The following is a 24320-nucleotide window of genomic DNA, read 5'->3' as shown; positions in this document are numbered from 1 at the left end:
GTGTGTGTGTGTGTGTGTGTGTGTGTGTGTGTGTGTGTGTGTGTGTGTGTGTGTGTGTGTGTGTGTGTGTGTACTTCCCCAACAAATCCCTTTGTCTTCATGTTAACTGGACCTTGTGAAGTTCCTACTATGTGGGGGTCTTTTTCAGACTGATGTGCCAATGTGTGTGTGTGTTTTTTTTTATTGTCTTAACAGTGCTTGAATAAAATATTCACTCAAAAGTCCAAACTTGGAATGTGTTGAATTTTCTCACCTGTAATGCAGGCGTGTAGTTGGGATGCTACTGTACAGTATGATCATACACAGAAGTGGGTACAATAGCCAAAACTGCCCGACTGGGTCGGACTAAGCTGAGACGACGAGGCCCTTCTCTGTGTGACGTGTGCACTCAAAACCATCAATCAGGCTTTCTAAAGCGGAAGAAGATTTTAAAACAAAACAGTACATTGGGGCAGTTGTGTTTTGTGCTCACATTCTCTTGTTTGCAGGTTAAGTGTTTTGAGAGAATGGTGATGTAACAAATTAAACATGTATCTCAGGCACCACTAAAGAAATTACACCTAAATAAATGGGAAAACAAAAACAGATATTAAAAATCTTAAAGCTTTGCTTTGAGCGCTGGCGTAATTATGACATGCCAAATAAATGTGTCGACCTTGCATTTACGTTGAAGCATTGATGTATTGATGTATTTGGTTACATAACCAAATAAAGGTGTGTTTTCCAGTATAAAAGGCATAATAGTAGGAGAATAAAGTTGGAAATATGTGTGAAATCCCCCCTCTCTCGTACAATATGACGTTGCGACCTTTTTTTTTTAATTCTCACGAAATGAATCAAAGATTTGAATCGAATATTTGCAACGTGAATGGTTTCAACTTTCACTTTTTTAGGCCGAGTCCATCCGGAGCCTGTGTTCGAACTTTTCCGTACCGCTTCGGCTCTTTCCGCTATCCTCCTGCCTCCTGGCTGTTCCCACGCGTCGACCACCCCCCTCCCCTCCCCTCCCTTGCCGTGCTGGAAAATGGCTGTGCAGGGGAGCAGGGAGTTCTGAACGGGAAAAGAAAAGAAGGCGAAGGGAAAAGAGAAGAGCAAGCTGCGTGCACCACTGGAAGCTGCCGTGAAACTTTCCCCACATTGACCAATTCCTTCTGCCATTTTGCAGAGTTTTGAACAACGCGACTAAATATTAAGAAGACTCAACAAATATCCACGGGTGAGTTTTCCCCTCCAACTTATTGCACATTTACAGTCCTGCGAGGCAGCCACTGTAACTTACTGGAAAATGGTGGAAGCCTCAAATCGCGCTTGGCGACACCAGCTTCGTTGCACCACATTTTTTCCCCTGGACTTTTTAAAGCTAAAATGAAAGTTGTACATTTAAATATCACTTGCGCAGCAGATGTTGCTAGCCGCCTTAATTGCATTGTGAAGTGTTGCAAAGTTACGGAGTTTGCTTTTCATTTCGTAAAAAGTTGCTTTCTTGGAGTTCTGTTATGTTGTTTTTGAACTGATTTAGTGGAGAATGGTTCACGAGACGTTGACGTTTAAAAAAAATAAAAATAAATTACTTTTTAAAAGAAACTTGTCAAAACGCATGTGTGTTGAATATTATTGTAGCCACTGTAACGTTATGGACAGTTTAAAAATTAGCATTTGGACTAAATATGGGGGGGGGGGGGTTCTTAATTAATAACTAACTTAAAATATCAAGATAGTACATATAAAAATGTACCTCCATAAACATTTGGAAACAAATTGTTCTTAAAGATTAAATGCAAAAGTATTGAACTTAAATGTTAAATACAACTGAACTGTACTTTAGCGGTGACTCTTGTACCACTAGTGCTATCTGCACCACACTTTGAAAATAACTGCATTATGAAAGCCTAATATCTCAGACCACTTGTGTGCACAGAGGTGGTAAAAGTATGCACACTGTGTACATAAATAAAAGTACAGGGATGTACTTTTGTTAAGAAGAGACTCATAAAAACTGATTTAACCCCTGTATTTAAAGGGGAAGTCAAGTGAAATATTTTCTGAACAAAAAAAAAAATTCTATGTATCCCCCTCTTGTGTAAACATTCGTACAAATATTGCTTTTGATATATATGAATTAAGGAGAACAATCCACTTGGTTTTATCCATCTCAGGGGGTGGCCATTTTGCCTTCCACTGCCACTTGTCGGCACAGCTCACCTGTTTTCTCTGTTTGGTCATGTGATGTTGGCGCCCTGAGGCACTGTGACGTAATTGTCAGTCGACTCCTCCAATTCCGTTTACTCGTCCCGATGGAGAGTATTTTTTTTGTAGTTTTTTTTTTAAGGTAAATAAAATTTACTGTTAGAAATTTGATGGTAAAACAATGTTAAATGAAAACTCGGATGGGACAAAATCAAAAGATATAACAATTATTTTTCAGCCAGCTAAAAATTAAGTTTAAAAATGATCTAAATGTAAAAAAAAAACTTTTTTAAACTGAAAACTACTTCACTGGTAAGTTATTGACTAGTTTTGCTATGTTTGGAATTTTAAGATGCCATGTCAAATAGCCAAATTCACACCAAATCCAATTTTGTTCCAGATTTGACTCAGAAACTATCGCTAAAAAGGATTAATTAACGGAGCCTCTCAAATCCACTTTATCCTTTTGTTTCTAACCTGTTTGTTCTCATTACATAATGATACCAGTGTTACTTGTGTACAACTGCTGTAAAAAGTTTAAAGGTTAAAACAATTGGCAAGTATCAGCCATTTGGCTGAGTTATGTATTTTGGATGATGTTTGAAGAGCCATAATTGGCTGATTTAAATCAGCCTGGTCCTAATTATATTTTAGATACAGTGGCCAGGGAAATTTACTTCTTCTACAATCATGCCATGTTGTTTGTGGTTCAGTGTGCCGCATCAAAACGTACTTTTTCTTGTTGCAGTAAGATGGTTTATATGCGCACAAGTCGTAATTTTTTTTCTTTTAAATATGATTCTCCAGTTGTGTTGCTCGGTGTACTTTGGGCCTATTTCCAAGAGTCTTCATTTTGAAAGTGGCTAAATCCTCTCTAAATGCTAAGCGTGACTTTCCAGAGGAGTTGGAATCAAACGTATGCTCCTTCACTTCACATTTCACCAGATGGAGTCCAGCTGGGGTTATTTTTGTTCGAAATCCTCCTGCAGGGGAGGCCCAGTTAAACTGAAATGGTGCAATTTGATCAAAAATAGTAACAGACAATATCTTTCGGCCCCACATTCTAAACACGTGAAGGTCTTTTGTTATGGCAAGGCTAAAAGGTTGAGTGGAGAAACTAAACAATGAGCAGTGGATAATAATTTGACAGAAAATGATGGCTGGAAGAACATTTGAAAAGGAAAGCATTTGATTGTGGCTAATTTTTGTTTGTTTGTGCTCCCAATAGAAACGGAGTAAAAGTGAGTTTTGTGACCCACAACAGTCTCTCAATGCCACAATTTATCAAATGTTTGCATTAAACATCAGTGTCACGACTTGAACATTGCGCGATACCCAAGCCTCCATTTTAGGAGACGACGTCCTCCTGAAAGGTTGGCCTGTCTCTAGTCTCCACTGTGGCGCAGGAGATTTTTCACTTGCATGTGGCTCCATGGCCCGAGGCCAGGCCAGGCCAAGCCAGGCTGTATGCGTGGTGCCTCGATGGTCAGCTCGCCAGCAGCACAGCCAGAAAGTCTCAACGCAAACTTGACCGCATTAATTGTTTCCTTCCATTCAGTCACTACATATATATATATTTTTTTGTAGACGTGCGCTTTAGTTCAACATTATATGCAGATGTTTGTTCACCCAACTTGGTGTGTGTCGATGAACTACTGCAAATGTTTGCAGTTGTCGACACTTGGTTCTTCTGGAAGCAAAATGTGTCAAATTTGGCTTCACCTTATTATACGGTGACACAATTAGACGTAAGTCTCGATGGAATGGTGACTCTCTTACTTTTGAGTTTGTTTGCTAAATCAGACATCTGAGAAAAGATTGCGCAGGAACATGTTACGTAATCTCACCAGCAAGAGAGCATACTGGATATTTGTCGGATCTTGTGGCTAAATACCGTACAATGATAACATTGTTTTTTTTTGTTAAAATATTGAACTCATTGTTTTTATATACAAATTTGCTTTCACTTCTAATTTTTATTCTTGGTTTTAAAATTAAGAGGACACAGGGATGCTAATTAGTGTAGTTCTAAAATACATGACTAAAATATAACTATAAAGGAATAAATAGCCATAAAAGTAATTACAATTAAATACACCAACGTTAAACATGAATGACATGCTCTCGGGTTAAATTTCTCAATTATTTTGTTTTTATTTGATGTACATATTTCATAACTCCGGTATAATGATACTAATATGCCACTTAGTTGTCACTGTATATGAATATGCTGGAATGTTTGCCACAATTTCCACAAAATGATGATTTTTTTTTTGTCTGTCATCAAATATGTGGCTTAAGTATCAGATAAGGGTCCTACGTGTGGTGAAATGGTGTATTTGTTTGGGTCAGATGTATGATGGCTGCCTAGAAACATTTTCTAATATTAGAACGTTTCCTTGATTTGCCCGGCTTCTCTGGTGACTGAGTAGCACATGGTGCGCGCGGCAGCCAATCGCGTGGCGGGAAGAGCTTTCCCTCGCTCTAGCAACAGTGAGTTACTTGCTGCCTATTCATTAATTATTTTCCCGTGGTCTCCCTCAGCCGTTTGGAGTCCGCTGACAGCAAAGTGCTCCATTTTTTTCTCGCCCGCTTTCTTTCTATGACTGAATAGAAAGTTGTAATAAAAAACAAAACAAAAATGGATCTTGTGATGCCGAGCCGGCCAGCTGCTACCTCGCACGGGGGACTGCTTCTTCAACACTCTCTGAGCAGGACTTGGGCGACTCTTTTTTCACCTTACACCACTCGTACCACTAGTCGAAAATGGATTAGCGTGCGAGGGCGCTCGTGACCACGTTTGACTTTTCTTCAACTTGTTCCCAGCCGGAGCCTTCGGACTGTAAACAAACCACACAGCAACTGGATCAACCATTGGACTTTTTTGCTGAGTGAGGATGGGGAAGGGGGGGGGTGTCAGTCAGAGGCAGGACTGTTGGGGGGGGGGGGTAGAGCAGGTGGAGGGAGGGGGTAGGACTAAGGGGGGGGGGTATGGTGGTGTGAGGACTGCGGGCTGTGGTTGGGTATGCCAGTGCCACGTGTCTAGCCTGGCACCTCTCGCTTCTCGACTGGGAAGGATGTTGAACGGAGAGTCTGGCTGAGTCTGTCCGGCTTCTCTCTCAACCAAAAGTGGGGTGAGTGCTGTACTCGGCTGCATCGTCTCGACGCGAAAACTCTTCGATCGCTATCTTTTCTTTTTTCGTTTCCCAAAAAAGGCTAAATGATATCGTACGTCTACACGTTTTAATAAGGAATTTATGTTCTCTCCAAATGCCGTGAGGGGACCACGGTGTCATGTGGTTCGAAAGCATTCCTTTTGGTATTCATAGCTAACCGGTACGATTATGCATTTGTTTTGTTTTTATTTTTTTTAAAGCGTGCGCTCACCTACTTTTATTTTCGTGCCTGCAATGCATCACTCTCAACAGTATCTATTCATCCAGCATTTTTGGTTGCACAACGTTGGGCCTTGCAAAGCAGGCCTAAGGTTATTTGGTTTTGAACGTTTTTTTTTTTTGGTTCTATTTTCCCCAACGTCTCTAAATAGCTTGCGACTCTTGCCACTGAAAACCAAAACTTGCATCCAGGCCGTCCTGGCTTGTCTACCTTCACCCCCGATAACACAATCATCGTCCTTGGCCGGTCTAAAGACCGCAGATGTTGTCGGCACTTAATCGGCAAACCCTAATCTCTTCCCTTCTTCCTCGCTCGCCATCTCTTCCCTCGGTCCAGTTGCCATTTTCAAACGCAACTTTATAACATTCGAGCCCGCTAATGTTTCGGATAGTGCGGGAAAAGGACGCTCACATATTTTTGGTCACATTTTCAAAAACAACGATAACAATTAATCGGATGAAATTTGTGGCCTTTGCACGCAGTTCTGACGTCGATATTTGGGGATTTCACATTTTTTGCGTCGCCTGAACACAGTGTGATTTCATGATGATGATATTTTATTGTGTTTTACGTGATCGGCATTGGCATCACTTGACGCTACGAATCTGTCATCGTGACACTGAATGATGTAGCTCTTTTGACAGAATGAAGCCAAAAACATTTTGCAGGCAACACAGAGTTGCTTTCTTTTCTCTTCTGCAGAAAATAAATTACTACGAAGCCTTTTGCATGTTCCGCCCAATTCTAGTCCCCCCCCCCCCCCCCCCCCACCCAAGCATAAACACAAGTCCTGTTTTCCTTTGCACGCTCCTTCAACGAAAATGTTTTTCTTGGGAATTGCATGGCACGATTTCACAGTCAAAGTTCATGTTCCTGAGCAAATTGTCGCATCGGTTCAAGCCGTGAGTGTGTGAATGCAGAGCGAAGGCAATGGCGGCTCCCGTCCAGGGACCAAGTCTGCTGTTGGTTATGACACAGCAGCATCATGCGAGCCGTGTCTTTTCCGAAGACTGCACAAATGCATGGCGCTGCCACCGTTTGCCATTTTCATGCGGTTTGAAGCGTCGTTGCACATAAACACTGTAGGCACCGCTATATTTATGCTCGGCTCGATCGAATGACTTGCACTTCATGTAAAGATGTTTTTAAAATTCACTTTTCACATTTTTCTCTCTTTCTCTGGGTTTTAATGTCCTGCAGGTTGCTCATAATCCCTGTCCAGAACATGTGGGAGCTTTACAGAACCGAAGAGGATTATAAAGCGTCCCACTCCGCCACTGGTACACCAATTTAGCCCACTTCATTCGACTGCAGGGAGCCGACGATACACGGCCCTCCACTGGCCAATTTTTAACCCGACTGCTCCCGTAGCATTCAGCCGCCAGCAGGTGTTCGCCGCTATAAGGAGCATGTTGCCTACGCTCTCCCTCTGCTCCATCATCTGGCTCAACCGGGGTATCAAGTTGAGGAAAGTGCACCACTTCAACACCGGTCAGGTCTGAAATAAGTGTGCGGAGGTCAAGCGCTACCTTGCGGACTTGTAAAAATGCTTCTAAGCTTCGGGTGACTCCGTGGGTCCCGTCCACCCCCACTTAAAGGCACCCCGCAACATCCAACTTGTCGTTTGCTGCTTTCTCGTGGGGGATTTCTGTCTTGCCGGACCCACTTTTTGCAGGGGGACTTGGCCCGCACCATATAATCCTCCACTGGGCAGCCATTTTGAATTGTGCTTCCCTGGCAAAATGGCAACCGAAGGTTTCCAGTACCGCGCCCTCTACGCGTTCACCAAGGACCAGGAAGAAGACTTGGATCTGCAACCAGGGGACCTCCTGATTGTCAGCAAGGCCTCGCTCCTGTCTGTAGAGAACTACCACGAGGGCTGCGCAGAGAAGCCCGAGTGCCTCGGCTGGCTCCTCGGTTACAACGAGCGCTCCAAGCAGAGGGGCGACTTCCCCGGAACGTATGTCGAATATGTGGGCCCTGTCAAGATGGCGCTCCCGTCCAGTCAACCCAGGTCTCAGCGACCCTTACCGGTTGCTCCAACACCAGACTCATGCCAAGGTAAGGCCAATTGCATTGTTTATTGCAAATGAAGGTGATGTTTCAATATGATGCTGGAATATTAGTTGAAGGAAAAAAATAATTTTTGAGTCAAAAATGAGGAGAGAGTTTTTATTACAACTGAATTGCAAGTCACGTTTTCAAATTTATACATTCATTATACACCCCCCCATAAACTAGTATGAAACACTAGATGCATAGAACAAGACAAACCGAATAAATCCCATCTTAAATGACACAAAACAAAATGTATCATTAACAAATGCATTTGAATACAATTGTTAATTCCCTTAGTAAGCTGTTTTGTAATTTTGTACAATACCTCACGGAGATTGGCAATTTAGCACTGCTATTGTAATTGGTATTGTTGCATCCCTAAATTTGATAGTAAGCCGTAAATCAGAAGCGAACTGCAATGTCATAACATATCCCTTTTTCTTTAATGGAGATGGGATTTTTTTTTTTCGCTCAACATTGTATACTTGTCACTCAACATTCTACATTTTGTTCATACACAAACCATAAATTAAAAAAAAAAACACTCCACCCAATGTGTCAAATTCGAAGATAATACTTTGATAATACTTTCCCCCATTCATAATTACAAAATTGCTTTCAAAATCTTAAAACAAGCAGCAAGGAATGTTCAAAACAGAATCTGAAGAAAATATCAACCAAATTGGAACCAAATTGATGTTGTGTTGATAGTGTTAAATGTACCTTAATTAAAATGAGTTAGAATGCGCTTGCTGTAATTCTAATAAGTGTCTGTATTGCCCGATCAAACGTGATTAGCATTTCATTATAATACAAGCTAATGGATATTTCCTCTGGGACTATAAAGGGTTCTTTTAATTCCAGAGAAGCTTTCCACCTTGGCAACACCCTCTGGATTTCAGCCGACAAAATCAAGTGTGGAGAGCCAGCATTGACTAAAAATCCCACATTGACAAGAAATCATTCAAATCTGAAATACTAACTATTACAATATAAAGGTTGTCTTCAGACCATTAGTTCAGTATTACAGGTTCGGCAGAATTAAAGAAGAATCGTCGCTGCATTAACCTGTACTCAGAAACCGTATTCGGTGTCATTCTCCCTGCTTTTTGGACAGATGGCAGAGGTTTGGCTCTGAGCACGTAGGCTGTGAACTCTGCATTACCTCAGCTCAAACCAATTGGGCATTCATTGCACACACAAGTACAGTGTCCCCCATTCGGATGCTCAATTTTTCCAGGAAATTCCCTGTTCTTTTCAGAAAAGCGCTTATCACAAGAGACGCACTTGATTTTGTCAGCGCAGCTACATTTGGCATGGAGGTCCAGCAATACAATGTAACCATTTCATTTTCATAGACCCCAGACAGCTTTTGCGGGGCACAGGGAACAAGCCCTAGCACGAATAGTAAAAACACAATTCTCACACTCCCAAAAAAGCTTAAAATTGCCTATATTCATTTTTTAAATCCATAACATTTGCCATACTTCAATTTGAATGATTAATAAAACATGAGCAAATGCGCGAGCCATTAGCTAGCTCGTGAGCTAACGTGCTTTTGGTGCTCCTCCCGGCCGGCAGACGGGCAGTGGGCTTATCCGCGGTGTCACCATCTCTCTTGGAAGTTTAAATAACATCGGGCCCTTCTGTAAATTGTGGCATCCAGGGATGATGCATTTTTGGCACGTAAGCAAAGCTAGCTGCTGTAGAAAAAAACCTGAGTAGGTAAATTTGTTTAGAAGGAACTGCAAATACATATGTGGGAGCTCACTGTATTTAATATATTATCACGTTTGCCCCACAAGCAAAAACTACAGCTATAACCAGAATTAGTCTTTTTTTTTTTTTTTTTTTTTTCTCTCTTCCTTCCTTTGATAGCACTCTTTCCTTGGCTTCACTAATTTCCTGCTGAGGTGAACAGTGATCTGGCGTGCGTGCAAACCCTTCTTGTCCAGCTTCACTCTCTCGATTCACAAACACGTCTGATACGGTCTCTGGGCACCCATAAACCATGTAAGCAGGGCCAGTTCTCAGAAAGGAGAGAACCCCCCCCCCAACACACACACACACACACGCACACTACTTAGAAAAGCCTTTCAAAGAATCCATGAAGGAGGTGGGAGAGGATCCGAGACAGCAGAGAATAGGAAAAGATGTGGATAGACTGAAAAGGGAGGGGGGGGCAATGGTGAAAGCCAAGGCCAAACCATCCATCTGCAAGCATAGCAACCAGCTGGATTTGGTTCCTCAACTTGAGCAATTGCAACATGTTTCAGGTTGCAGTGCTTGAGTAAAGTAAACATTAAGAATGCACCGGTACTGCTTCTTTAGACCAAGTTTGAGTCTTCATTTTTGGTGTACTCGCAGACACAAGTACCAATACTTGATGATGTCAGTTTTTGTGGTGAAAATGTGTTTGTTTAAATGTATTTAAATTTTAAACACAAACTTTTCATAGACCAGTTTAGTTCTCCATTACCTACTCCACCTAAAGTGGTATCGGTGTCAAAAGTATCGAAGCTTTTTTTTTTTTTTTAGTCTTAGTAAGGGTACACATATACAATAATGTACTATATCGGCACCACAACATTCTTAATTCAATTTTATAAGATTCTCTGCATGATATATTAGAACCTTGTAGTTTTTTTTCTTGTAAAAGTTTTATTCAGTATCAGAAACCAGATTTAGAATTTTGTGCAAATCAGCTGCATTTGTCGTCTAGGCTTGAACTTGAACATGTGTGTTGTGAGAGAGGAATGGATGGTCTTGCCCGCTCTTGAAACATTGCGTGTCTGTTTAGTCGGGGTGCAGCGGAGACATGTCGCCATGTAACTTGAGCGGCAGCATTACATACTGCTACACGCCATTGGTGAGCCAGGCACCAACTGGTCTTGTCGCCACTCAACATAACAAACACATGTTTGGAATGACCAGCATTGTGTAATATTGGCCGCTCCTCTCTTTTTAAGGACTTGAGCTGTTAAGAAATAGAAACATAGAGATGACTAAAATACAAATTAGAGATGTATGATACCACTTTTTGCCAGACTGATACCATTACGAGAATTCACTCTTTGATTACTCATAGGTACTGAGTACTGGTACCTCCTAGTACAAAGTAATTTTGATATTAAGATTTCATTTAACAAATGTGCAGAATAGTTCCATTTGCTGCCAACTTACTTGATGTCAGATTTTGGTTTCAGCAGCCTTCACAAATACATGTTGATCCAATACCCCGATGGCTGGAATTGGTACTTGCCTGTCTCTAATTAAAAAAAATGAAATTGTTAGGGTAAATAAATGTAAAAAATGCAGCTCATACCATTTATGCAAATTTTTAGCAGCTTTGAAAAATAATTTTTAGGAGCGTGGCATACCACTAAATGGGATTCCAGTGACAGTGTTCTTCCCCCCCCAACCACTAGTTGCATTCCATTTAGTGGTTAACTTTATTTTTGCACCGAGATGCGCTTGATCAACCCTCAGTTCCGTAAGATTAGCTTGAATTGACGAGCTATAATAACATCGCCTTTAGCAAGAATTTGGAGACACATCCTCCCCTCAACCCTTCCATTTGCCTTCTTTATTGCACGCAGCCAGGCTTGACAAGTAATAAGCCCTGCAAGCCTGCATTTAGCCGCATCTGTATTTTAAACTCGAGTTTTCGACCCTTTTCGTTCCAGCCCAAGCGTCGGACTTTTTACGTAAGACAAATGGCAGCATTGAGCGGTTGTCCTCAAGTCAACCTTTGTTTGCTTGACATGGATCTTCAGCAGCTGTGCGAATTATAACACTCAGATGCCATGAGCAAAGTCAAAGGTTGACGTCAGACTCTTTAGGTTCTTTTCACAACCTTAACATTATAACAGTACTGCACAAACACTCAAATCTGTCACACTTGTTCCAATCTTAGTCTTGCCAAATACGCAGGTAGTACGGATTCTAACAGGACCAGCACAACTTAGCTTGGGCCACCGTCCAATAAGGGTTAATGTTGGACTCAGGAATGGTCCCTTGCGAGAACCAAACATCCAATCAGATGTCAGATGTCAGATCTGCTGCTCACACGATGACATTTTGTACCGGTGTTAAAGTCTTCAATTCATTTAGTTCCTTTTTGGCTCAGTGACGCCATCTGTCAGCATTCCCGCACAATTTTAAGATAATCGCATTTTTTAATAGAGGCATATTGTGGAGAATGCTAACGTGCAATGCCGCTTGGAACAAACTGTCAAGTCAGGACTGCACAAGTACATCCAAGTGAGTGCTACTAGGTTGAGAGAAGAGGGGGAAGGGGCCTGCACGTCCAGATGGCCGACAGGGCTAAATAAGAAGTGGTCTGTCTCTGTGCGCGCTGAAGACGCTGCCAGGCAAAGTTTTCATGTTTAACTGGCAGGCATGGAAACTGAGAGAGAGAAGGAAATGGAGGGGGGGGGAGAAGAGAAGTTGGATAAAAAGTTAAGAGAACAAAAGGCAGTGAAATGGAGAAAAAAAAGTCCTGGTGAGAAGCGGGAGAAGGAATGTTGGAGCACAAGATAGAAAGAGAGACATTCGGGGAAAGTGAGGACAAGAACCAGAGCAAGAATGGAATGTGCTGACACAGCGTTTCTTGTCTGAACTCCCCAAATTAATAATCAGCAGCAATTGAACAGGAACAGAAGCCTAGTGCCTAGCCCCGGTCAGGCCCGGCCCGGCTCAGCCCTGCTCGGGGTGTTACCCCCACCACTCTCAACCTCCCTCTCGTCCACCGCCCCAGCCAGCAAACAGCTCTGCTCCGGGACCGAATAGGAGGCGCTGCGTGCTTGTATGTCCTGGCTGAGCAGCGCCTGGCGAACTGCCATTGGGCTTTTGCTTGTTCAGGAGTTTTGATTAAATCCTTTATTGTGCTCCACTCACGCAAAGAGCTAAGGCGAAGCAGCGAGCGGGACAGAGTCGAGTGGAGGAAAGGAGAGAAAGCTCGACAGGAGAAAAGAAAAGGAGGGGGAAGGAAGAGGGAGGGAGGGAGGGAATTTTTTTTTTCACCCTTTCACTCTCCTGTAATCTTTCACTTAAACCCAAGCCATGTTTGGTTTAGTATACGGACGGTTGCAAAGTACAAAAACAACTTGTTACTTGTAAGCTTTTTAAGTGCACTTTCTCATCAAATGGTAACTTTAAAATGATAACTTCAAAATGATTAAATTATTTCAAATTCTAAAGTGGATTCATAAATGATTTTTTCAGTCCCCCTATGAATTGGTCAAGCATCTCATTCAGGAGCCGTGCCTGCTCACAATTGATGACGACACAACCTTACATTTTTTTCTATCCAGCAAACACAAATCATCACAATTCCTGCGATTGTTGGTCGTTGTCCTTTTACACATTTTTGAGGTCACACATTTTGTAGAAACCAAATCTTTTCTGCCCCAACGACCACAAAACAATGGTGAATTGCTCTTACGATTAAAACTTCAAACTATTAACTTTTCTTGGAATAAAGATTTGTTTTTGATGAACCCCATGGCGATACTTGGAGAGCGAAGAATTTTTTTAGGTGGTGTCGAAAGTTCGAGAACCACAGGTTTCGGCGGACAGGTGTGCTTCCTGCCAAATAGGCTAAAATTACTTTTTATATGCTGACCTTTGCATAGTCATGTGTTCTTAAACATTGTATACTCTCGCCAAGTACCTAAATGATCCCCTGTTTACTGTGTAGCGGTCGATCCCGCGGGGCTTTCTGGAGGCTCTGCGATTGACGCGTAATGGTGATTTGCGTTGTTGTTTCAGCTGCTTCGGTGCCCGACCTGAGTGAGCAGTTCACACCACTAGAGACGGCTCCCGCCGCCCTCGTCAGCCTGATCCAAGCCATAGAGCAAAGAGGTAGATTCTATCTCCGTGTCGGACAGCCAAGTGAATCGCCGGTCCGCCTCGCTGTGTTTCCATCCATGTGCGACCGTGTCCCTCTCGCGCGCCATCTGCCTCTCGCCCTCACGCCAGCCTTAGCACAAGTGTCGATGTACAGACAAGTGGATCCACTCGCGCGTTAAATCGCTTGTGTCCAAGTGACATTACCGCCTTTGTTGTCTAGTTGCACGTATAAAGACTCAAACGCAGACCGTCGACATCTGTTTCGTTTGACAACTGCAACACGGTGAGCACATCGCGCAGTACTTCCTGCCGTACTTGTGCACAGTGTATTCTTTGTAGTAATTGGTCAATTTCAATTTAAGTACAGTACATGGTGCTTTGACTTGCGGATAGCTCACTTCATTGTGTAACAAATCAATTTGCTCAGTTGAAATGACATGAATTCATTCCAGCCCACAAGAAAACATGTTGCATGTTTTCAAATCAAGACAAACAGAACCTTAACGTATTGGTACATGATAAAATACAATGTAAGACGATTAAATCGGATTAAAGGATATACTGTGGCGCAACTAAAAACCTAAAATTTTCTCAAAAGCCGACAGTGCTCCTTATAGTCCGGTGCGCCTTATATATGGACCAAATTCCTAAATTTAAACTGGCCCGAAGCATTGTGTCATGAAATCAATCATAAGTGGCCCGCTGAAGACTATGAATCAAAAAGACTATGGATCATTATTTTGTGATGATAAAGTAATTTGTTGCGTCTGAAGTTGAAATAAAAAAGATAAAATGGAGAATGATTTGATTCGGATTAAAAATCTGACATGATGCATTAATTGTGCGCCTTATATAAGGACAAAGTTTTAAAATGGGCCATTCATTGAAGGTGCGCCTTATAGTCTGGAAAATACGGTAGTGTAATTACTTCACTGGTTCTTTTATATCAAACAAATTATTTTAGATGCATTACCTGACATGTTTCGGCGGGTACTTCCGCCTTCATCAGAGTGTCCAAGTGTAATTGCTCAAGTCAACTCAATTTTATTTATTGAGCATTTTAGAAACATTATAGCGGACCCACACTGCAAGAAATGGTATAGCAGAACTGACGACCATTTTAAATGGATGGGGGGGGGCATTAATATTCAACAAATAATAAATATTCAATTGCAACCAACAGTAATGGTTCAATTAAATTTAAGTGTTTCCTTAAAAGCTAGCTTGAATATCCATGCCATCGTTTATGCTAACAAATGTTAGCCTAATAGGATAATTGGCATTATGAGCGTTCTATAAAACTATAAAAAAAAAAAACTATAAAACTACCCGAGAGACAGGGTTGTCGAGAAATGACCCTCCTGACGCAAACGTTCGAGACCCAATGTTCCTGGAGGATTTTATGCATTGGAAATGAGTAATGTTGTTGCCCAGAGTTCCCACCGTGTTTCCAAAGTGGAAATAGCGGGGGGAAAAAAGTTGCTTGTATTGGCTTGTATTGTATGTGGAAAAACTTAAAATGTTTCTCTTGAGTTGGCCGTATGTGGAATTACCAGATGGTTTTTGTGGATGTAAAAAAGAACAAAAACATCCATGCATGACGTTGGATCTAGGTGTGTCCGCCCAAGTGTCATAAATGTTGGTTACACTACTCTGCCGAGTCAAATTCGTTTAAGAATTCATTCATCTCGGGAGGATGACATTTTATCCCGCATCGCCCCCTGCTGTCAACTAAAATTAACACCACAGTGCCCTCAGGCTCGAATTGTGAACGACATGTGACCGAACCCAGACAACAAGTGAGCCGTGAAGTTCGAGTTCAGCTATAGTGTGTATCAAATCAAATGAGCAGTTGATTAAAATTTCACATGGCTCCTTCCTTACCCTAAATTATTCTGTATAACTCTTATTCCACAAACAATATATTAATCAGAGTTTCGTGGTTTCATTAGTGCTGGCACATAATTTAGTTGTTTTTTTTCCTGCTCTGTTTCCTAGGTCTGGACTCCCCAACTCTGTACAGGATGACTACTAGTTCCTCCATTTCAGACAGTTTGATTCCAGGTAAGTTAGCCTTGACAACTTGTAGTTGCCCAAATTATTAGCCCTAATTATTCCTTATATAGCGCTTGCTATGATATGTATCCAAGATTCTGATGTAGGAGAATAACAAATTTTTTTGTGGCATGCATTTTTAACATACTGTACGATAGGTAACATTGTTGACTATCCTTTTATGCAGAGAGTGACATCACTCAGACAGATGTGGGCATTTTGTCCGAGTGTGTCTTGCACTACCTGAGAGACCTTCCCTCACCTGTCATCCCTGCCTGTACCTATGCTCATCTACAAACTGCCGTCACGCAGCAGCAGCAGGACCTACAGCAGTCAGCAGGTAGAAAGCACTTTTGATTACCCCTATTCAAGAATGATCTTGCATGCTAATGACTGACATTGCTACGTGAATCGCTCCTCCAGGTGGTGCAGCAGCTGGCATCCATGACAGAGAGGTAAGCCGGGTCATCGAGAGCTCCGCCTCCGTCCCTCTCCATCACCGCCTCACCCTGCAGTACCTCCTGGCACACCTGGCCAAGGTGACCCAGGCGCAAGCCAGCAACGGTTTAGACACACACACGTTGGGCAAAATCTTTGGACCGCTGCTGATGAGGACAGGCCCCGCCACGCCATTGTAAGTTTGACAACAGAACGTAGATATTAATTGTGGCTGCCATGCAGAGCAATTATCAAATAATGGTTTGGCAGGTTGTCGTTGGATGAGGAGTTGCCTGCCCTTGTAGTGCAACGACTTCTGATTGAGAGAACTGCAGAACAAGACCTCACACCACCAGGTAGTTTTTGTCTATTCGTTGTTCCCTATTTACCAACAGCAGGGGTGGAACCAGAAATTTTTACTTGTCTGATTCCAGTTCTTCCAGCAAAGCCAACAAAGACAAAAGTCACACCCACAGCCATGACGGACACAAGCACACTTCTCAGTGATGCTGAATGGTACTGGGGAGAAATATCCAGGTAGGAATGACTGTTAAAACTCATTTATTTCATTTAATAATAAATGTGTTCATCTTAATACGCACATAATTAGTGCCTTTTTTTTTTCTTTTTTTGCAAGGCCAGTGACTTTGGAATGATTTTGTAGCTGATCAGTTGCAGTGGAAAATGTTAAGTATTTTTGCTCGTTCTCAGGGAGGAGGTAAATGAGAAATTACGAGACACTCCGGATGGTACTTTTCTTGTACGAGATGCCTCGAGCAAACTGGAGGGCGAGTACACCCTCACCCTCAGGTGAAGAGACACTATTGGAATTGTGCAAGAGCTCAGAAAATTATAAATTGAATTAAAATTAAGTTCATCTTTTTTTTTCTGCCCATTAAAGGAGAGGAGGAAACAACAAACTTATAAAGATCTACCACAGGGATGGCCTCTATGGCTTCTCCGAGCCTCTCACTTTCCTGTCCGTAGTTGAGCTGATCAACCATTACCGGCACGAGTCCTTGGCCCAGTACAACGCCAAGCTAGACACCAAACTTCTCTACCCTGTTTCCAAATACCAACAGGTTGGTGCAATTGGCCACAAAGTCAACAACATTCATGAACGTTAACATTCACAAGGTTGACTTTTAAGTCCATTCTTGGATTTTGCGGGCTTCACAAATGTGACCCGTCCGAGTTGAAAATAGCACCTTAAAAGCAAACCAATGAGATAGAGAACATAAAGATTCAATCCTCTTCAATCTCAGTTTGTAGTGTCTTTCTCAATACTTAAAACTTTTGTGTTTGCATGGTTCAGCTGGTGAAGGAGAACAGCATTGAGGAGGTTGGTGAGCAGCTGAAGATCTATCATGAGCAATACCAAGAGAAGAGTCGCGAGTACGACACCCTGTACGAGGAGTACACGCGCACTTCACAGGTATGACTTTGATTAAGAATTTTTTTGTTGTAGGTTATATGTATGAAAAAAAAATGCTTATTCAGTTCAGCTCATAATTCCACCTGAAATATCATGTGGCAAACTAAATTAGGATTTTAAATAGATAAATAAAACCAAGGAGAAAAAAAAAACAACTTCATGGTCATTGGTCAATCACAATCCTATGACAGGAACTGCAGATGAAGCGCACAGCCATCGAGGCCTTCAACGAGACTATCAAAATATTTGAGGAGCAATGTGAGACTCAGGAACGCTACAGCAAAGAGTCCCTGGAGCGCTTCCAGCGCGAGGGCAATGAAAAGGAGATTCAGAAGTGAGCCGGAGTTTTGCTTCATGGGCTTATTCACAATGTGCCTGTTGTGCGACATGTTTTGACTCTGACATTGTTTCCATTTTTCCGTCCAATCAGAATCCAGAGCAACTCGGAGCGTTTGAAGTCTCGCGTGAAAGAGATCCACGACAGCAAGCGAAAGCTGGAGCAGGACTTGCGAGAGCAGGTCTCTGATAACAGAGAAATCGATAAGAAGATGAACAGCCTCAAGCCGGATCTCATGCAGCTACGCAAAATTCGAGACCAATACTTGATGTAAGGCAACGCACGTACACGACACGAATTTGGTCAAATATGACTTCCTGGCTGTGGGTTTGCACTGAATGTACATATGTCGGTCTTTTTTTCAGATGGCTGACACAGAAGGGTACAAGGCAGAAAAAGATTAACGAATGGCTGGGTATAAAGAACGACGCTGACGAGTAAGTGTGTGTGTTGACACTCTGCTCAGGAATTAGTGACGAATACTGCAGCACATGCATTCATTTAGCCGAAAAAAAAAGATCAGCATCATCTCGTAATTACGGCGCCCGCTTTTCCAGCTCGTACTCGCTGGAGGAAGACGAGGGCTCGCCCCATCATGACGAGTGCACCTGGTACGTGGGAGACATCAAGCGCACCCAGGCCGAGGAATTGCTGAGGGGCAAATGTGACGGCACCTTCCTCATCCGTGAGAGCCAATCACAGAAGGGCTCGTATGCCTGTTCTGTTGTGTAAGTCTACATTTCCATTTGGTCGCAGGTTAGTTCCTTGGATACGTGAGCTAGGTATTGAGTAGCTTCTTCCCCCTCGTTGCAGTGTGGATGGAGACACGAAACACTGCGTCATCAACAAGACGGCCACAGGTTACGGATTTGCTGAGCCATACAATCTCTACTCCTCCCTCAAAGATCTGGTGCTTCATTACAAAAACGTCTCCTTGATCCAACACAATGACCAGCTGAATGTAAATCTAGCATACCCAGTCCTGGCCCGCTCTCAGAATCACAGCCAGCACCCCAGATGAATTCACCACCAGCAGACAAGGGGCACAACCAGGGAGGGGGGGATTTTCACTCTCATACATTGGGGAGGGGAATGGGAGGGGGCTCTGTTCTTGTGTTTAAGTGGCGAGTTAAATCATCTTAGCAAGCATGACTCTCTGGCTAGAGGCCAGGGTGCGTATGCCATCGGATCCCAGAGTGGCTACGAGCACGTCTTGCTAGCAGCATGGCTTCACAACCCGCATAGCGACTTGTAACTTCAGCACTGTTACACTTGGCCCGTCTTTAGCCAGCTATGGCTGTACAGCAGTGGTTCTTAACCTGGGTTCGATCAAACCTTAGGGGTTCGGTGGGTCGCTCTCAGGGGTTCGGCAGAGCCTCCACTGCGGAGGTCCGAACACACCTGATTTATCGTGTAAATTCGTGATAACGTACTATATCTGAACTGGTCTCGCTAAGGCTCACTGATTTGCAGGGATGTAATTTGTTGTGAGTTCATGCATTGTGTTGGTTTTGTTCTTTGAACAAGGTGATGTTCATGCACGGCTCATTTTGTGCACCAGTAAAAAAAAAAAAATCTGTCTTGAATTTGAAAAAATATATATATTTTCAGGGTTCAGCATATGAAACTGATGGGGTTCGGCACCTCCAACAAGGTTAAGAACCACTGCGATACAGTGTAAGTTGCACCAACTCAGTGTGAAAATGTACAATACACGCTAAGCACACAAATAGCTTCTCATTTAGAGGGTGATTTTTTTTTTTTTTTATCTTAACAGGAGGTACTTTTTTTTTTTTTTTTGCCTTAAACACATGATCGCTGTTTATAGACAAAGGCCCGAACTGTTATCCCCAGACTGCCTGCAAACTCTCCATAGACAAAAGCCTGAGCTGTCATCCTGTGAAAAGGACTGGCTTGGCTCAACCAGGCTGCTCGCTTCACACCTTAAGTCGGGCTAAGAAAGCATTGGACCGGTGTGGTGTTGTCACTGGAGCCTGGGGAAGGGGGAAAGGTTGGACATTTTGTAGAGTGGATAGTTTTAGGGGCTTGTACTAATTGAATTTGACGCTTGTGTAAGTACCATAGTGATAGCTTTCAATGACCACAAGCCTGTGTCACTAGTAGAGAGCGAGTCGGGAGAGAAAGGCTGTCAAAGTAAACAAAGCTGCTGCTTTAAAATATACCTTTTTTTTTGTAAGGTGGGGGGGGGGCTTTATTTCCAAGCGCTTTGGCTTGTTGCTCTATCTCAGCAGGCCTCCTTTTAAATTGACGAGGGATAACGCAATTAAAATAAAAATAAAAATGACTGCACGGTATATCTCGAGAAATGTTTCAGTCACAATACACTAGCTGGGCAGGTACATTGATGAATGCAGTTCCTCAGGATGACTGAAAATAGTGGAAAATGCATCCAACTTGTTTTTGTTTCCTTCCTTCTCTTTGGGTCCTTTTCAAGACTGTAGCAGCTGTAGCCATTGACTTAACTGTTAGTGCTTATTGTATCTGTCTGCTTCCTATATGCTAAAGAAGGCACTCGCAGAGCATCAATTGATGTGATTATTGTATCTTTGGTACTGTATTTGCTTTTGTTCCTAGTTGGACTGTTTCTCTGCGGTCCTTGCAGATGTTTTTTTAAATAATATTCATTCACGGTACTTCCCCTTCCTTGCGCTCGACTGTTGGTTTTATCACAAGCTTGACTCACAGAGCTGTAGATTTAATGTCTAGAAAAAAAAAAGAAAAAGCAGTAATATAAGCGTATATTTCAGCCATACATGCAGTCGCTGTATGCGAGCTCGTGTTTTCTTGTTTTCAGAGTGGCGCTTCGATTCCATTTCCAGCATCCAGCTAATGTGAGCCAAATGAAGGATGTCCTTTCCATGTAGCAAGAATGAGAAAGCTTTTTTTTTTTTGTTTGCGGTCAGAGAGATTACCGGAGTCCTTCGTGTTTGCGTTTCCACTTGTCGTATATGAACAGTGCTTTACAAATTTATGAGACCAGTGGTTCTCAAACATTTTATCTTTAAAAAAGTATAGTTAACATTATTGTCAGCTACTGTAACAGTAAGCACAGTTTGAACATGAATACTTTGCTTAAATTTAGGAAAATTAAAAACCAATATTTAATATATTATATATTATAATATTTAAACTAATATAATAAACTAAACTAATTAAAAAATATACTTCAAAAATGTATTGCACATCAAAGTTGCATTGAAATTCTACCTAAATGTTTGATTAAAAAAAAAAAAAGCACTTAAAGATTGAAGGCTAATATATTGAACATAGAAGTTAAATGCAAGTGTATTTGGTCATGGTCACCAGCCCCTCAAGAGGGTTTTTGACGACTTCACTGGGATACGATGGCAATGACGGCAGGAAAATTAGCTCAAGTGCCTCAGCCTTTAAGGCGTCGCTACAATCCACATGTGCCCCCATGTATATTTTGCTGTTTTTTTGGCAATACAGCACTTTGGGGTTTCCCGCTTCCGCCGTGAAATGGATGAAAACGTAACTGCTGCCCGATGTGACTTGGCTAGCCAGATGACTAAAATACCGTCACAGAGGGCAAGTTACGTTGTCATGGTGGCCGTCTATTTCACACCATCGTGCTTCCACCCTCTGGCCCGAATCTCCCTCATCCCCACCACCTTCGCCATCATCACTTTTCTGTCCATTCTGAAAAAGAAAGGGACATACGATAAAGATCAGGAATTTTTTGGATCTTTTTTTATTTCCATGTCATTCCAAGTCTGTGAAAAGAACCGCTAAAGTGGGGATTGGGGGCTTGGAATGATTTTAATCTGTAAAGCTCTTTGAGTTACACATTTTTTTTTTTTTTTTTATATGAAAAGCGCTCTATTGATGAAAATGTATTGATAGAGGAAATTCCACAATTTGAAAATCATTGCTCTAATAAATTTGCTCAGCACTGTACATTGAAGCATGATGCGCGCTTGTACGATGCACAACACACTCGTATGCGGAGATTTGCTTTTCCATTTCCACACCGCTTCTCCAGTATTTGTTTGAATTCAGGTCTCCCTTTCAAAGCACAGTACTCGCTTACACAATTTCCATTAGGAATCTCACCGCTTGCCAAATAAGAAAGAAACTGTATTTTTTCTAGAAGGGTTATGCAGAAGAGACAGGTCAGTATTTTGGGATTTTAAAACAATGGCCAAACTCAGCTGTAGAACATAAGTGTGTGATGAAGGGCTATAAAATCTATATTTTCCTTTTCTCACAAAGATACAATTAACAAAGTCCTCTTTCAGTTACAAGTCAATTGCTCACTTTTACTGACAAACAACCTTCTTTCGCAACACATACATGACCGTGATCTCGTTTGGGCTTTACCGCTGTTTACTAACATTTCAATTTTTTACTCGGAGAGGCCCAAATGTTTTTGTTTTTTTTCATATATATATAAATGAGAGCGACTTTCCAAATATTCATTTCTGCCATCTTATCCAGGTCTCTTCAGTTGTACTGTACTTTGCACACACTTCTTTGGCAGAGTGGATCATAGAGGTGAGCTCAGCGCTTCTGCTCAGAGGGCTTAAAAAAAAAGCAAGTGAAAGATTAGAAGTGCCTTGCGTTAATAATGATGAGCGCATCCTCTCTGTCTTGTTGTTGGAGCCACATTCGACGCCCGCCATGATTTTTATCTTTCTCAGCAAGAAATATGTGTTTGTGTTTTACATGTCAGTTTGGCTTTAGTTGTGCCTTGTTGTTTAGATGTATTTTTGAATTATTACAAGTTCTTGCTCCAATGTGGTGTACTCTCACTTTGCACACAAGCTCTTTTTTTTTTTTCCCAGTTCAGATTTGTCTTGTTTATGTTTCAATAAGATTCAGATGACAGTGTGAACATCCGTGGCCAAGTGTAGCCGCTTGGAGAGTTACTTGCATGCAGAATTGATGAAAAACTTGTTCCGTGTGAATTACTAGGTCAAATTATCTGCCGTTGCTAACATCCATCATCTTGTTTGTTGGACCAACACTTATTTTGAACAGCACTTTTTTTTTTTGTCTGTTCCACACAGAAAGTCATTACTTAGGGATTTTAGGCTTGCGGGTGAAATTTTTGGAAGAATCTAAAATGCACTGGAGAGAGGAACCTCATTTGACTTTTGAAGTGTTTGCCGTTGTTTTGCAACAAGGAGATGAATGGCAATATTCACATTTCCCTTTTCTTTCTTTCTGTGACTCTTCCAGTCCCAAGGCTTCAGTCAGCATATTTTGTCGTTACTCTCCTGATTCGAGAACAGTATATTGAAATGCATTTTAGGCTCATCTTCCAAATTTTGCCCGAAAGTTTAATATCTCCAACTTTTGACAATACTGGAAGTAGTCTATTAAACTGTACCCAAAATGTGTGTCGAAGCACAGTCGGTCGGCGCTGCTAAATTGCATCGAGACCACAATTTCTTACACGGGCCAGTTTAGCATTATAATAGAAACGTTATTGTCATTGTCACCGGTCTGTGTCGAGAGTTACGGATCTGAGTTTGAGTGCTTTGAGCCGTTAATGAATCTTAGCCAGTGAACATAAAGGCGTCGCGTTAATTGAAATCGTGCGATTGTCAGTTGTTTCAGGGATGTTCAGGTGACTTTGGATCTGCTTCCTTTTAGGCTCTCAGCTTTTTGTAGTCCACGTAGCTCAGTGAGGTGAACGCTTACAGCTGCCATATTTTGTGAGCGGTAAAGCAATTTTGGTAGCAGATAGACACGACGCAGGCATGCGTCCAGGACTCTGCACGCTTCGCTTTTCTTCCTGCTCGTGTATTAGATATACATTTTGTGTCCGTGTATCTTGAAACACGTTTTTCTATACGGCAAATAATCATTTAAAGAATAAGATATTTTTTCATCAGCTTTGGTACACTGTATATGATCTTTCTTGAAAAGGCCTCACACGCCCCAAGCACATTTTTCACTGACGACGAGGAACATGCAAATTGGTGTCTGTACAAGTTTGAAATGTGAGAGACGTAATACAGAATAACTATTTTGAAGTATATACTTAGATATCTATATTTTTGGATGATGTAATTATCATTTGGATTGTGCTTGAAACAAATCGGAACGAGGCGTTGGGGGTTATCTTCGTGCTATGCGGCGGCGGCTTGGAAATCAGGGCGAGCAGTTCGTAAAACGCACGCAATTTTACTAATCAGCTGCCGTAAGCTTCAGCGTACTTCTCATCAACTACAGTATATTCAACTTGATAATCGGGTGCATTCAGATGATGAAGCAAGCTCATGTACATGTGTTGATATTTTACAGAGCCAAGGCTATACAGTATGTTCAATGCATCTTGGCTGCTTTGCATTTTTTTTTTTTTTTTTTTTTTTTAAATCAATGTTTTTATTTTTTATCTTGAACTCAGAATCTGTCAGTGATTTGAGAGTTGTTCTGTGACCGACCACGAAAAAAAAAAAAACGCCAAATGTGGGCGAGTGGTTATTGTCAAAAATCCACCACAGACAAAAAGTGGAGTGACTCCAGAGGAGCCTGAATTTAAATATAAAAATTGGTCGACTTGATTGAGGG

The 24320-nt window shown here is 41.9% G+C and overlaps 1 protein-coding gene across 2 annotated transcripts; it reads left to right on the top strand.

Moving 5' to 3' along the window:
- Positions 1-996: 996 nt before the first annotated feature.
- On the top strand, positions 997-24190 carry pik3r2 (phosphoinositide-3-kinase, regulatory subunit 2 (beta)). 2 transcript variants are annotated; one of them, XM_037275467.1, is made up of 16 exons: positions 997-1216; positions 6784-7644; positions 13414-13506; positions 15493-15558; positions 15737-15889; positions 15973-16183; positions 16258-16343; positions 16422-16524; positions 16699-16797; positions 16889-17069; positions 17303-17422; positions 17614-17756; positions 17853-18029; positions 18125-18196; positions 18317-18487; positions 18573-24190. In XM_037275467.1, the coding sequence occupies exons 2-16, from the start codon at positions 7326-7328 to the stop codon at positions 18778-18780; spliced, it is 2202 nt and encodes a 733-aa protein (XP_037131362.1). In that variant the 5' UTR covers positions 997-1216; positions 6784-7325; the 3' UTR covers positions 18781-24190. The 2 variants fall into 2 exon arrangements, with proteins under 2 accessions (XP_037131362.1, XP_037131363.1); XM_037275468.1 differs by lacking the exon at positions 997-1216 and adding an exon at positions 5183-5321.
- The last annotated feature ends 130 nt before the right edge of the window (positions 24191-24320 follow it).

Source organism: Syngnathus acus, chromosome 17 (genome assembly GCF_901709675.1).
Source record: "Syngnathus acus chromosome 17, fSynAcu1.2, whole genome shotgun sequence".
Taxonomy (NCBI): domain Eukaryota; kingdom Metazoa; phylum Chordata; class Actinopteri; order Syngnathiformes; family Syngnathidae; genus Syngnathus; species Syngnathus acus.
Note: the sequence above shows the minus strand (reverse complement) of the source record. Positions and strands in the feature narration are given on the sequence as shown.